At 33.4% G+C, this 16,232-nt stretch overlaps 1 protein-coding gene across 1 annotated transcript in view; it reads right to left on the bottom strand.

Annotated features, from left to right (window-relative positions):
* The window catches only part of clstn2a (calsyntenin 2a), a 449,004-nt gene that overhangs the window by 24,569 nt on the left and 408,203 nt on the right, over positions 1-16,232 (bottom strand). The window contains 3 exon segments of the mRNA XM_056479198.1: positions 7,911-8,059; positions 8,317-8,483; positions 15,105-15,267. Of these exon segments, the coding sequence (XP_056335173.1) occupies positions 7,911-8,059; positions 8,317-8,483; positions 15,105-15,267 (479 nt within the window).

Here is a 16,232-nt window from a genome sequence, read left to right as displayed (position 1 = left end):
AATAAATAAATAAATAAATAAATAAATAAACTACACATCTGGCCGTGGTTTGTTTGAACTGTCATTTATGAGTATGAACTATAACTGCTTTTATAATATATTTTTTGCAACAACTTCCACAACATGCAAAACATTGGTATTTTAGCAGTTAAAAACTCATAAAGAGCTTATAAATGTGTAAATAAGTCAAAATAGTGGCAGGAATGTCTCTGTTTTACACAAATGAATATCTGCTGCATGGAAACTATAGCGTCAATAAACTGCAATGGGCAACTTCATGAGGTGAGACTAAAGAGATGTGCTTGAGAATTCTATCTTTTTATAGCCACATCTTATGACACTGTCTTGTTTTTGTGTTGTTAAGATATCTTCAGTCTGTGTTGCACTTATATTTCAGTCAAAGCTCTTCGGAGTTAATTTGAAAGCTCATTTAGACTTTTCAGTGGTCTCGGCCCACTTGTTTGCTGTGCACCAGCGTTCAAATGGCAGCATTCCCACTTATTCAAATGAACTCCACTAACAGAGCAATCACACCAGAGTTTGTTTTAATCAAACCAAAACTGCCAAGTGTGAACACATGCTTAATGTGTCAACACATCAAACTGAACACTCACAAGTGTGGTTTTGTATAGAACATTGCCAAATACAGGCTCTATTGAACAGCAGTTGATTGACAGGAAGGAAACATTAAATATGTATTGTGGTGAGGATAAAGAGAAAAATATTTACAATTTATCAAAAAAGAGAGAGAAAGAAATACTAATTTAAAAAGCCTTTTAAGGACTTCCAAAAATGACAAATGACAGTGGAGTTTTTTGTTCACCCTGTTGTAAGTTGTCAAAGAACATTTAAATAAAATATAACTTGTCCTCAACATAAAACCTGCAATAGCAAAAAACAACATAATAAATGGTAAAAACAAAACAAAACAAAAAACATAGTTTGTCACAGAACAAAAACTTGTCTCAGCAAGTAAACAAAACACAAAACAAAACACAAAAAAACGCAACAAAACAAAGCAACAGATAGTTTGTCACAGAAAAAACACTTGTCTCAGCACGTAAACGAAACAAAACACAACAAAATAAAACACAACACAAAACAACACAAAATATAACACAAAACAACACAAGACAAAACAAATAGATAGATAGATAGATAGTTTGCCACGGAAAAACACTTATCTCAGCAAGTGAAATTTAATTCAGACAGTAACTCTCCAACACTGCTAATCCCGTATGGTGTGGATGAAATCTACTAAATAGAATGCTACTGAAAGGTTTGACATGAACGGAAGTCCATGTAGAGATCAATAAACGAGAGCCATCAAACCATCATCGTCTCCACTTATTAACCTAAAGTGCTCACTAGAAAGTCTGTGAACTTTTATCTGAGTGAGAGGATTGTGGCGATAAGAGGAGAAAGAGATACAGTCCAAGAAAAGACTTAAAAGAGAGAAAAAAAGTGCAAGATATATAAGTCTCTTTATACAGCGGTTTAAATGTCATCTTAACAGCAGGAAGTTCTGCTTTGTACCAGAAAGAAAAAAAGAAAGAAAGAAAGAAAGAAAGAAAGAAAGAAACAAACAAACAAAACAAACAAACAAACAAACAAACAAACAAACGAGAACTCTGACTGTCAAGTCATTTCAAGATTTTTTCATGACTTTTGCAAGGAACATAAAATTAGACGTTTAGTCGTAATGTTCCAGCTGCTCTTAGCACCATTTTTAAAGTTGACACTATTAAATATATCTACAAATTTGATTTGTTATATTATTTTTGTAACTAATTCAGCTTTTATTACCAGTTTGAGGACCGTTTTTATTGTATTCTATTTTTCTCTGACAGCCTGCAACAGGGTGACCTAAATTGTGATTAAAATCCACTCTCATTTGCATTTTTTTTACATTTTGCAGATTTTTAACAATATCTAGATGAATAAATAATAGCTTTGCTTAAATAATATGTTACAATAAATAATATATTAAATAAAATATTAAAATATTAACATATTATGTCAAATAATATGTTTCCATCGAACTATGCTAATTAAACGTACGCACAAAAAACTGGAATATCACATAAGGTATTTGCTAATAAAGTAAATAAACTACTTGCACCCCAGAAGACGAAACAATGAACGTAGGCCCTCAATGCCAGAGGAAATAATACCGAGCCACTTTGATGACTGAATTTTGACTGAAATATTTAAAAGAGATTTTAAAATGACCAAAACATTTCAGATGTTTTACAATTTCTGCTAGTCTGTTAATTAATGTAGCCCCATCGCACTCATTTCCACATGATCTGTTAAAACAAAATCAAGACTTTTTTGATACGCATGCTGACATTTATTTGTTAAATGTGTTTCCATCTTAGTTTACGCTAATTTTTTTTCGTATTGGATAGAAAGTTTAACTTAGTTGTGTGTATTTTACGTATTTACGTGAGAGCGTTAGTGTTAACGACTGTCACCTGTGTGCACCACCTGTCTCAAGTTTCACAATGGAGCTCTAGAAACCTAAAAGGAAGATAGACAGTAGTAGAAAACAAGAGAGGACCATGCCTGGACACTTTATGTTTGCTTTCAATTCAGCATTAGTAGCCATGAGAGACTGTTGCCGCCCATTTTTTTAATGTTTATGTATTTAATAAAATTAAAAGTTTTTCAGTTCGCCTCTTCCTACTCGATGACCAGGGAGTCATCAAACCTCATTACATGCACATTTTCTAAATGTATGCGCATCTTGGCGTTTCTATTAAGAATGTTTATGTGATATTCTAACATGTACATAATAATAGGCGGATAGGAACATGGCTAATGACAGAATATAATTTTCCGACTTTTAAGTCCAGTTTTGTGGCGTTTTATTGTCTTCCTCTGGCCTGTTCTGTGTCAAGCTGTTTGACAGTCTCTTTAATTGTGTTGTGTTGTGCTGTACTGCGGAGACTGGCTCTCTGACACAGCAGATTCTCTTTCATCATTGGTCTTTCATGTGCTCATCAGCTCTTCTCACTGCAGTCATCACCACCAGCAGGCCTGTCCATTACCCAGACACGTAAGACCACTGCCAGAACACTACACGAACACTCCCAGGCTGAAAATAACAGCCTCAGCACATCGTCGCTGTAGTTCAAACAGCACGTGGCACTTGCTATACCAAGGTCATGGGTTCAGTTTAGTAGCAAGTGCATTTACTGATGAAATGTATGCCGTAAATGTAACGCTTTAGATAAAACTGTCTGCCCAATGCATAATAGTAAGGGGTTGTAAACTGGTTTAAAATGGTCTGTCTGGTTTCCCAGCTGGTGTTCAGCTGATTTAGGTAGTTTTAAACACCAAAGGTCACACTCAACCTTCAAATCAAACCAGTTTATATAGTTTTTTTGCACTTTGATGAAAGCATAAAGAAAACTTTAAGGTTTTAAAATGGTTTAAAAAAATTAAAAATGCTTTTATTCTAGTCGAAATAAAATAAATAAGTTTTTCATATTTATTTAACAGTCTTTTCTTTTCAGTGGATGTGTTGCCAGATTAGGAATATTCAGGATTTAAAGCGTAAATTTCATGATTGGGGAATTTACGCATCTGGCATCCCTAATGATGAAAGATTGTGAAGGTTTGTAACTAACAAAAAAAAAAGTGGGCGAACATCACAAATGAAAATACTTCATTAATTGATTAATGTCTTAATCATGATCCTAAAAACTATTAACCAAGTTTAAGCTTTTTAATTTATTCTTTTAAGCCGTTTAAAACTTTTGACTCTCTTCTTTTCTACTCAGAGTTGCCTGGGCAAATTTCTTTGGGATATTTGGGAGTACGAGCTAAAGGCAGATCCAGATTGCATGCTGATACTCAAGAGTAATGCTGTGTAAGACAGATGTTACTAACCAATGCAACCCTGCAGGCTTATCCCTCAGCTATGTAGTATTGATCAGAGAAAGCCTTCTGTTACTGTATATCCTTCACTCATAAATGTCTAGCTTTGCTTTTATTAACACCACTTGCTTGTGAGATTAAAGAAAATAAAATGATGATTTACAGCACTCAAAGATTTAAACAAACTCCCTAAGAAGCCAGCTAATTACGCTTAATCATTCACTCGAATATTTACTGTTATACAGTACTTGGTATTCATCCTGTTGACAGATTTCACTGCAACATGATTAATCAATTACAATCTTTATGGGCTGATGTTGAGATGTATGATAGAATTTTTTTTGGGGGGGGGGGGGGGGGGGGGGGGTTAGTGTGGTACTTAATGGACTGTGGTATTCACAAACAGAGAGTGTCGAGTCTTTATTCCAACGCAATAAACTACTAGCCAGTCAACAATTCGAACTGTAAAAATATGAAGTCCAGTTGAATTGAGTAGCCTAATATAGTCTGCTTTAATATTCCTTATTGTAAAAAAAATCATACACTGCTAATAAAAGTTTTTCCTTTCACTTTCCTTCAGCGTAGTCCATGGTTTTAATAGTTTTAAATAATTATGAAATCTTTTTTATAAATTTGTAATATCGTCTGAACTTATGAAACTTTCAGGTATTAAACTTGAGGTGCTAGGCAATAGCACTGAATTAATGAAGACATTGCAGAGAATAATAAGATATGTGTATCCTGCAGCATATGACATGCAAATGTGAGAGGAGAAAAAAGTACACATTCAAAGTGATTTCATAATCTTGCATATTGTCATCACATTGACTACACAATATCATTATTTTATATATACAGTAGCCTAGGAAGGTCTACAATTACATCCCTGAAAGACATCTAGAATGAAGCAAGTCTCCTGGGGGTGGGGGGGTGTTGGTTGGTTAGTGTGGTACTTAATGGACTGTGGTATTCACAAACAGAGAGTGGGGAACTGCCGAAGGTTGATATAAGTGAAACCACAGACAAAAAATATTTTAGTCAGTCTGTTTGTCTGTCCCTAAAAAAAAAAAAAAAAAAAAAAAAAAAAAAAAAAAAAAAAAAAAAAAAATTATATATATATATATATATATATATATATATATATATATATATATATATATATATATATATTATATATATATATATATATATATATATATATATATATACATATATATATATATGTATACATATATATATATATATATATATATATATATATATATATATATATATATATATATATATATATATATATATATATATATATATATATAATAATTATATACTTTCAATAAATATTTGTTATTGGCCAAACAATTTAAGTTATTTTTTTTTGTTTTATCAATTTAAAGGTTTAGCAGTTTAATAGTGACAAAAGTAATCTTTAATAGGCTTATACTTTGTACCTCAATGTCGAGACAGATCCACACACCGCCACTAGATGACACCCCTAACTTGGTTAGTTCTCTTGTGTACACATAGTATAACTGTAATTTGGTCGACTCTTTATTCCAACGCAATAAACTGCTAGTAAGTCAACAATTCGAACTGTAAAAATATCCACTGTAATAAAAGTCCAGTTGAATTGAGTAGCCTAATATAGTCTGCTTTAATATTCCTTATTGAAAAAAAATCATACACTGCTAATAAGAGTTTTTCCTTTCACTTTCCTTCAGCGTAGTCCCTGGTTTTAATAGTTTTAAATACTTATGAAATCCTTTTTTTGAATTTGTAATATCGTCTGAACTTATGACACTTTCAGGTATTAAACTTGAGGTGCTAGGCAATAGCACTGAATTAATGAAGACATAAGGAGAGATGACTTGCAGTGAATAATAGGAAATGTGCATCCTGCAGCTGTATCTATATTGTACTTAGAGCACACAAGGTCATGACATGCAAATGTGAGAGCAGAAAAAAGTACACACTCAAAGTGATTTCATAATCTTGCATATTGTCGTCACATTGACTACACAATATCATTAAGTTATATACACAGTAGCCTAGGAAGGTCTACAATTACATCCCTGAAAGACATCTAGAATGAAGCAAGTCTCCTGGGGGTGGGGGGGTGTTGGTTGGTTAGTGTGGTACTTAATGGACTGTGGTATTCACAAACAGAGAGTGGGGAACTGCCGAAGGTTGATATAAGTGAAACCACAGACAAAAAATATTTTAGTCAGTCTGTTTGTCTGTCCCTAAAAAAAAAAAAAAAAAAAAAAAAAAAAAAAAAAAAAAAAAAAAAAATTATATATATATATATATATATATATATATATATATATATATATATATATATATATATATATATATATATATATATATATATATATATATATATATATATATATATATATAAATATATATATTTATATATATATATATATATATATATGTATACATATATATATATATATATATATATATATATATATAATAATTATATACTTTCAATAAATATTTGTTATTGGCCAAACAATTTAAGTTATTTTTTTTTGTTTTATCAATTTAAAGGTTTAGCAGTTTAATAGTGACAAAAGTAATCTTTAATAGGCTTATACTTTGTACCTCAATGTCGAGACAGATCCACACACCACCACTAGATGACACCCCTAACTTGGTTAGTTCTCTTGTGTACACATAGTATAACTGTAATTTGGTCGACTCTTTATTCCAACGCAATAAACTGCTAGTAAGTCAACAATTCGAACTGTAAAAATATCCACTGTAATAAAAGTCCAGTTGAATTGAGTAGCCTAATATAGTCTGCTTTAATATTCCTTATTGAAAAAAAATCATACACTGCTAATAAGAGTTTTTCCTTTCACTTTCCTTCAGCGTAGTCCCTGGTTTTAATAGTTTTAAATACTTATGAAATCCTTTTTTTGAATTTGTAATATCGTCTGAACTTATGACACTTTCAGGTATTAAACTTGAGGTGCTAGGCAATAGCACTGAATTAATGAAGACATAAGGAGAGATGACTTGCAGTGAATAATAGGAAATGTGCATCCTGCAGCTGTATCTATATTGTACTTAGAGCACACAAGGTCATGACATGCAAATGTGAGAGCAGAAAAAAGTACACACTCAAAGTGATTTCATAATCTTGCATATTGTCGTCACATTGACTACACAATATCATTAAGTTATATACACAGTAGCCTAGGTAGGTCTACAATTACACCCTGAAAGACATCCAGAATCAAGAAGGTCGTCTGCTTTGATGATGATGATGATGATGATGATGATGATGATGATAGAGACCCCCCCATAAAAAAAAAAAACTTCAGATTTATGCAAATTACAGGGGTCCCCCCATTGACTTTGGAAAATAAGGAAATCCGAATCACATACTTGGTTCAATTACAATTAATGTATTTCTTTAACAGAGCAACACTTTTGACTCTAGTTTTTTACTCAAAGATGCCTTTGTCAATTTAATTTGTCATATGTAGTAATTGGATTGTGTCAGATCCAGAAAGCTGCAAGTAGTCGAGTCTCATGCAGTGTTACTCATACTTTGTATTCATCTTATAAACATATTTTATTACATGGTAATGTTGTGATGTTTGATGGAAAGTTTTTGGCATTTAGTGCAATACACTAAAAGGAAACCATTAAGAGTTGTTGTAAGATGGGGAAAATTACTTGATGCTTGGTAGGATGTTTTTGACGTTTAGAGCAGAAATAATGAACACAATTAAATATGATTAATTTCGCAGCTGGAATTTTCAGTACAGGAATACGTTTTTTTATTCATCTCTTCTACTCAAAAATGCCCAAGTAATTTCTTTGGGATACCTGGGAATGAGTTAATATAAGAGCCAGATTGTGTAAAGGTAATTGAGAGTCATGCTGCATACTCCTATGCTTAGTATTCATCCTGTACACAGATTTCATTGCAAGCGTAATCAATCCATTAAGGTCTTTATGAGGTGATGTTTGATAGGACTTTCATTTACATTTGGAACAATACTCACTGGACTGTTGTGGTTATGTGGAGTTTGCGCAGCCCGGGAGTGGGAAACTGTCGAGAGTTGATGTAGGAAACTTTTGTCATGGCTGTGTTGATGCTCTCCAAGTCATCCGCCTCCATGACCAACACAGACTGAGCAGGGTTGAAGTGGAACTGAAAGGGATCAAGAGAGTGAGTGAAGGAGCCAATTTTCATAATCGAAGAAAAAAAGAAAACCTAAAAGCAAAGGAGCGAATAAAGGAGTCAACACATTTACATATAGATGAATAAATGATGGCTTGGAATGACTGATGTCAAAGGATTCTCAAATATATTCAGATGATATTATAGAGATGGACAAATAATGGAATGCCTATAATCTTTCCATTTGAAAGCTTTGCATATGTATGAGTGTGTAAGTGCGCGTGTACCTTTATGCCTTTGCCCAAACTCTCAAGAGAGCTGATATCTAGACCTTCCTTGCAGGCCTGTAGGCATGAGATCACCTTCTGAGTGGCGATTTTCCCAGGTCGTATAGTCAACCCCGAGAGGCTTCCCCGGAAATACTGTGTAAACCTTGGAGTGGTCACTTCTCCTCCTGTAACCGGAAAATAAAATAAAAAATTATACACACGTACTTAGTGGCTGGCAACAAAATATGTTTTACAAAGACATCTTGAGTCACAACATATTTTAATTGTAGTTTTTTTTTTTAAGTAAATAACTGCATGTCCTAGCTGAATTAGACTGACCACATTGTTTTTTAGTGAGATTACTGTTCTGATTTTTTCTCTTTATTTTCTAAGTGTAACACAGCTTATTAAATATCCTAGTATGCGGGACTGTTGTTTTAAAAACTGGATATGCTTCAAAGGGCATCTATGATCAAAATGATATTTTTGAAGAACTGTGTGTAGGTATAGTGTCACAGTCATATTGGGATGATGTAAGGACAATAAGTAGCTTTTTTTTTTATTTCCTAACGTAAAAATAGGATCTAAATTCCTCCTATTTTGAGGCAGACCATAATGTGACAATGTAGGAGTGTGGTTTCCCTGCCCTCCAATTTTATTGACAGCCGGGTATTAACATGTCTCCATATGAACGCGTATAATCATATCAACAAGACAGGACATGTGCAAAGCAACTGGGATTAAAAGATCTGTTCAGCTCTCTGTGATCATCAGTCATTATTAAATATGATCAAGAATGAGTTTTACAAGTTTAAAACAGTGCATGTTTGTAATGGATCACAGCGATTTTACCATCTTTACTTTATCACCACAGCCGCATATCAGTATAATTATAAAAGAAGATGATTCAATCCCAGTTTGTGGATGTTAAATCAGGTTTATTTTCTACATTAACATAACGGATATTCATACAGCAGTGGATATTAATGTGTATCCTGTCACATTTGCTGTCCAAAAACAGTGCAAAGTTAAATGCGTGTGCACTGTGTGTGTGTGCGTGAACATTGTATAGACATTTTGTGAGACTCGTGGCAGAAAGGCTTGATTTAACTCCACAACAAATACATCAAATAATCATTGGGAAAATTCTTACTGTAGTATTTCTCACAAACGATACATGAGATCTGCTTCCTTCATGTCTGTCACTGTGCTGTTTATCTGACGCAGCCAAGGCAGAGATTGATGCACACTCTGACAGACACGTGGGAACGGTGGGTGGGGAGAACTAGCATTACAGGCCCAGCCAAAAAAAAACAGCTACATAGTGTTCAAAGCAATTTCAAAGCCGAATAACTGACTTCAGCATTGTTTTTTAGATAAACAAGAATGATTACATAGCATTTCTTAAATATCTGCAAACATATTTTGGTATATTCTTTAGAAGAGTCAAAAACTTACATACAGCACCTTTAATAAATATGCATCAACCTCATTGTAAAGCGTTTCTTTGTGTGACAAATTTATTGTATATGGATATGAAACAACGCTACAGAATGTCACGGAAATTTGTAACTTTTTGATTTAGTGGCTAATCCGTATGAATTTTGTACCATCTCATTCATACAATTCAGTGTGATTTGCTTATCCCCCAATGATGATTGGGTTCAGGGGTGGGGTTTGGTGCTCTTTAAAAAAACTGTACAATTTCCTATGACTGAACTTGCATGAGTTTGTACGAATTAGCCACTAAACAGACAAAACGTAAAATAGTTTTGTGTCCTTGTGAAATCAGGCTAAAAAAAACATTAAAATGTCAGACTTTCAGTGGCTGGAAACAAAACATTTTACAAACACATTGAGTCACAACATCTTTTCTTTAATTTTCTTAAGTAAATAACTGGTCACACTGACTTTTAAGCTACTTTAAAAGAGAAAACGCAATGCCTATCCTCTATAACACCTTCTGATTTCCCCCTCATACATCCTTCACTGATGAGCTGGCAGATTTGCACAGTCTAATAGCTCCAGATGCAGCGAATACTGTCACTCCTAAAGCCTCACAATGAGGGTCTGCGCTTCAACTGCTTAATTGCTTCTGTTTTTAAATTATTTGGTTGACAGATGTTATCAATTAAATGTTATCCCACAGATGAAACAGCAGAGGAACATTTGCATACTAGTCCGTGCTCCCCCTAAAGGACAAAAGCACTAATGAGACCGCAGCCCTCGGATGGCATATAAGCGCTGTCAGAGTCACATCTGTATCGATCAGTAGCGGCATGACGGACAATAACAAGCAGAACACATCCTGAGGCCTAAAGAAAAGACATGGGCATGACCTTACATCTAAATGAGCACATCTGATTTCTCATTATAAGCAAAAATAGTCATAGCTTACTGAGGCGGAGCATCGCGGTAACGACCTTATTCATCACCCTTTATATACACTTATTATAGGGGAGCCGCTCTGAAATATTTTAGGGGTCAAGCACTGAAGATGCACAGGAATCTATTGTGTTCATTAGCTATCATCGTCTTCTGCTCTATGGCAACCCATCAAGTCATATGGTAAAAAGCTGTGAAATCTGGAACACAGATAGAGGACTGTCTGATCATTAATCAGGGCAATTTTTTTCAATTCCTCTATAATGCCACAATTTGTCCAAAGATGCACTCATGTTTATGCTTTATTGCCATTTAACCACAAGGAATATAGAAACATTTTTCCCCTGTTACTTCTTAACTCAAGAGAATTTGATTTCACCTTAGTCACACCTTTAACAAAAATTAAATAAAAGGTTTTTGATTTAAGATTGTTTGTCTGATTTAAACAGAATACAAACCAAATCATATTCAGATCACGAAAACGAAATAAACAACAACAAACTAACAAAAATAATAATAAAAAAGAAATCTAATATAATATTTAAGATTAGTCGAACTGTATATTTTACGCATATCTAAAATTAGCTGCAATAACCCAATTGTGGGATTATTCCTTAAATTCTTTAAATATTTTTAAAAGACCAAAGTTTATATGATTTGCATTATGACAACCTTGACCTGAGGTTACCTGCACAGTTTCAGCAGCAATATATTATTTATTAGCTTGTAACTTTTGATTCATCTAATTCAAACATTATTATTATTAGAAATAATAATCATAATCATAATAATAATAATAATAATATTAATAATAATAATAATAATAATAATAATAATAATAATAATAATAATAATAATACCTTACATTTATATAGAACTTTTCTGGACACTCTAAGAGCTTTACATATTATTAAGGGGAATTTCCTTTTAAAACGTTTTATACTTCAAGAGTTCACACTTAGCTGATGATTCATCAATAGCTTGTTTGGCATGCTGTCCCGGGAGAGAGCCCCGAGAGGGGAGCCTGAGCTCGGTGGATCTCAGAACTCCCCGTCTGCAGTAGCTAAGGGAACACGTGAGGAAAAAGCAAGGGGGCTAGACAAATGTTTCATTGTTATGCATGATGTATATTTTTTGGATGGTGGGAGGAAACCGGAGAACCCGGGGAAAACCCACGCGGACACGGGGAGAACATACAAACTCCTCACAGAAACACCTACTGACCTGGCAGGACCAGGGTTGGCAGTGTTCTTGCTGTGGGGCTAACAGAGCTAACCACTGGGCCTCCGTGCCGCCCGATCTAAGGTGAAGGAAGAGAATGGGGAGGAAGGGGGGTTTCTTCCAAACGAAGATAAAGTGGACTGAAAACTGTGGTTATTTATAGTAGCTTATGGCTCATATGATTGGATGATACTGATTAGCTTAATACGAGACCGGCTGTGATAAATCATAAGCACGTGATCCTCTCGAAATTAGTTTATTAATAAACTTCACATTTGAAATTATGCCATGAATGTGCTCAAAAGGTTTCAGGTCAGTGCCACCTGTTGGTCAAAAATTATATAAAAAAACATAAAAAATAAAAATATTAATAGCCTTTGATTCAGCTATTGTCATGAGACTGGTCTTAATCCCATGAATCCTGTCTGCCATTTAGATTTTCTTTGTAACTCATTTTTTTAAGCTCTTCGTAGATCTTAACGTAGATTATATTTTCACCAAATTTGACTCAGATCAACTTGAACAGACCACACCAGTTAATAGTTACAGATGTGACTTTTTAAAAACTAAATCAATACATTTTAGTTTGGCTTGAAGCAAAACAGCATCACATGATGTATCTTCAAAGCTTCGATATGTTCATACCAAACCTTAAGTGTGTCTTTGTTATACCACATCAATTTATTAATAGTACTAACACTTGTTGGCAAATTATAACTTATTAAAATCATATTACTAACATCTTTTTTACCATTACGACTAGAATCTTCTTTAAATGTTTTTAATTTACATTGTTGCAGGTGCTCTGATAATCCTTGTAATCTTCATTCTGCCTCTGTTGTTTTTGACAACTGATCACTGCTGCCTTTGTTTTATTCTTCAAGGAATAATTCACACAATAATGTTTTATGACTGAATTGAATTTATATTAATTGCACTTTCTAATTATATTTAAATATTTGTCGAGGGAAAGATTAATTTACTTTTTTGGGTAAAATAGTACTCCCCCCCCATTACCACTATCATTTAAAACTTATATCTCACAATGTTTTTTCTTTTTAAAGATGGTTTTCATTTATAAAGGATGTCTTAAACTGATATAAATATAAGCTAATTTGCCAATGTTGGTCCAAGTATTTCATAACTATACGAGTGCTCAAGTACTGCAAAAAACTATCAGTGAATTAGCATTTTTTTGTGATTTTGTGATTCATGTTTGTGATTCATGTCATTTATACTTTTGAATTGGATTAAGAGACCTAGATATTTCCTTAAGGAACTTTTAAACTTGAAATGTTCTAAAAAGTGACTTTTATTAACTTTTTATAATTTAAAGTAAATATATAAATAAGTATAATATATAAATATATTGTCTGGGTTGGTGTTGTATATTACGGTAAAAAAATCTCTATAAATTAATTCTTAAATATTATATTATTTCAAACCACTAAAATGTCAAAAAAAAGTCACAAACTGTTAAACTGTAGATTTGAATTTTCAACATCAAATGTCAACAGAGTAAAGGTCTGGTCAAGGTCCCATAATGCAATTCAGAAAATGTAAATAAATTAAACGCTTGTGAATCACACAATATGTAAACAAGTTTCTTTATATTATATGCAAGTATATTTATATATAGTTGAAGTCCAAATAATTAGCCCACCTGAATTATTAGCCCAATTTCTGTTTAGCTGAATCTGAGAGCAGATTTTTTTCAACACATTTCTAAAACAAAATAGTTTCTGATAACTGATTTATTTTAGCTTTGCCATGATGACAGTAAATAATATTATACTAGATATTTTTCAAGACACTTCTATACAGCTTAAAGTGACATTTGAAGGCTTAACTAGGTTAATTAGGTTAACTATGCAGGTTAGGGTAATTAGGCAAGTTATTGTGTAACGATGGTTTGTTCTGTAGACAATCGAAACAAAATATAGCTTAAAGGCTAATAATTTAACCCTTAAAATGGTTTTAAAAAAAGCCGAAATAAAACAAACAAAACCTTGTCCAGAAGAAAAAATATAATCAGACATACTGTGAAAATTTCCTTGCTCTGCTAATGTAACATTATTTGGTAAATGTTTTAAAATGAAAAAAAAAAAATAAATAAATAAAATAAAATCAAAAGGGGGCTAATAATTCTTACTTCAACTGTGTATATGTATATATATACACACACACACACAGTATATATACAGAATATATACAAATATAGCAGTTTATGAATTAATTCTTACTGCACACAATTTTGATATTTAGACCACCATTTCATTCAACGTTCCTAGAAAAAAAAGCTGCTAATCCCATTTGATGTATCATGAAGACAATGACCACCAAATCCCATTTCTCCCCCAAAGAAGACAAGGATCTCAATTTAGCTTGTACAAATGCCATCCTCGCTTTCCATTATGAGGTGGCTTGTCGTTACGTCGCTGATTGTGCGAAGTGAAAATGGACAGGGTGTGAGAAGCAATCTCGGCCGCTAATAGCTCGAAAACTTATCAGTTGCGGTTTAGTGGAGCTTAGACCAGCCTCATTGGGATGTAATAGCAAGTGAACTTGTCCTCTATTCAGGCTCTCTTAATCCTCAACTATAGGCCTGTTCTAAAAAAAGAAAAGAAAAAAGTCACAATTCAAAGCTAAAGAAGTGAGAATAATCCACAGTCGGCACGGTTGAAAAGAAAATGTAAAAACGGTGCCAAATAGGCAAAACTTATCCGGACCTCGCAGGATAAAACAATGATTTAGCCATGATGCCATTCTCTCTGAGCCCTGTTCAATTATTTAGCTCATGAAAGCGATGTTAAGGACAGTCTCTCCATTCAAATGTGATCATTAGCTCAGTTTCAAAAGGCTGAAATTGACAGGCCGTGTTCGCTTTTTGATGTTTTCACGCCCGAGTCTCTTTGATTAAATGAGGAATCAGGGTAGCCCGAGGCCAAACACATCGCCGCTCTCTTGGTATTCGAACCACCGCTGTCCATGCTCACACTGTCATATCAATAATGTAGATATTTCTCTCAGTCACACCCTCTTTCATATCTGAGACCTTATCTGATCACGTCTCCAAAACAGAAATGGACGCTTGCTGATTCATCATCTCCTGCTTCTGCGCTGGCCAAACTACAATTATGCCTCCATTTCATTTTATCGATCGTTCTTTTTTTCAAAGGATAATCAAAACAGAGGCTCACCTTGCCAGCAGGCGCCGACGGTCAGCTGCACATCAATCTCTGAAGGATGGATGGGCCAGTCGTCTGTCACCAGGTACGGTTCGTATGTCACTCCGTCTACGAAGAGGGTTACTGATGGAAACTCCACATTGATGACGTAGTAATGCCACTCTTTATCACAGATCTGGAGATGAGAATGGAGAGAGGTTGGATATGGTCAGAAGAGGGATTACTTTGGGAATCTTGTTAAAAATGAAGCCAGTGACGTGCTTTTGTCTCTATACAAAACTGTAGAAAATGGGAATATAAAGTTTTTTGGGTTGTTTATAACGTTTTAGTTGTATAATTGACACATATTTGCACTGCTCAATGCAAGACACATGTTGTTGGTAAAAAAATAATTATAAAAAATGTAAAAATAATAATAAAAAATAATAACATTAAAATAATCATAATAAAATAAAAAAGCACTAATGAACTAACTTTAAAATAAATACAATAAAATAACAAAATAAAATAAGCAAAAATAAAATTTTTTTAATTTAAATAAAAGTAATTCATTTTAAAATATATACAAACAAATAAAAAATAAGGGCTGCTTGGTGGCGCAGTAAGTAGCACAATCATATCACAGCAAGACGGTCGCTTGTTCGAGCCCCGGCTGGGTCAGTTGGCATTTTTGTGTGGAGTTTGCATGTTCTCCCCGTGTTTGCGTGGGTTTCCTCCAGGTGCTCCAGTTTCCCCCAAAAGTCCAAAAACATGTGATATAGGTGAATTGGTTGAGCTAAATTGTCCGTAGTGTATGTGTGTGAATGAGTGTGTATGGATGTTTCCCAGTGATGGGTTGCAGCTGGAAGGGCATCCGTTGCTTAAAAACAAATGCTGCATCTGCTGTGGCGACCCCAGATTAATAAAGGTACTAACCCAAAAAGAAAATGAATGAATGAATGAAATAAAAAATAATTGAACTAATACTCTAATGAACTAACTATAAAATAAAAAATATAAATACATAAAAAACAAAATAAAAACAAAATAAATACAAATAAATAAAAAATACATAAAGTATATAAACTATATAAATCAATTAAAAGTAATAAAATATTAAATATATACAAACCAATAGGAAAAATCATGAAATTAAAAGTA

The sequence above is a fragment of the Danio aesculapii genome, chromosome 2, assembly GCF_903798145.1.
Source record: "Danio aesculapii chromosome 2, fDanAes4.1, whole genome shotgun sequence".
Lineage (NCBI taxonomy): Eukaryota > Metazoa > Chordata > Actinopteri > Cypriniformes > Danionidae > Danio > Danio aesculapii.
The sequence above is the reverse complement of the archived record's forward strand: the minus strand, read 5'-3'. Positions and strand labels throughout refer to the sequence as shown.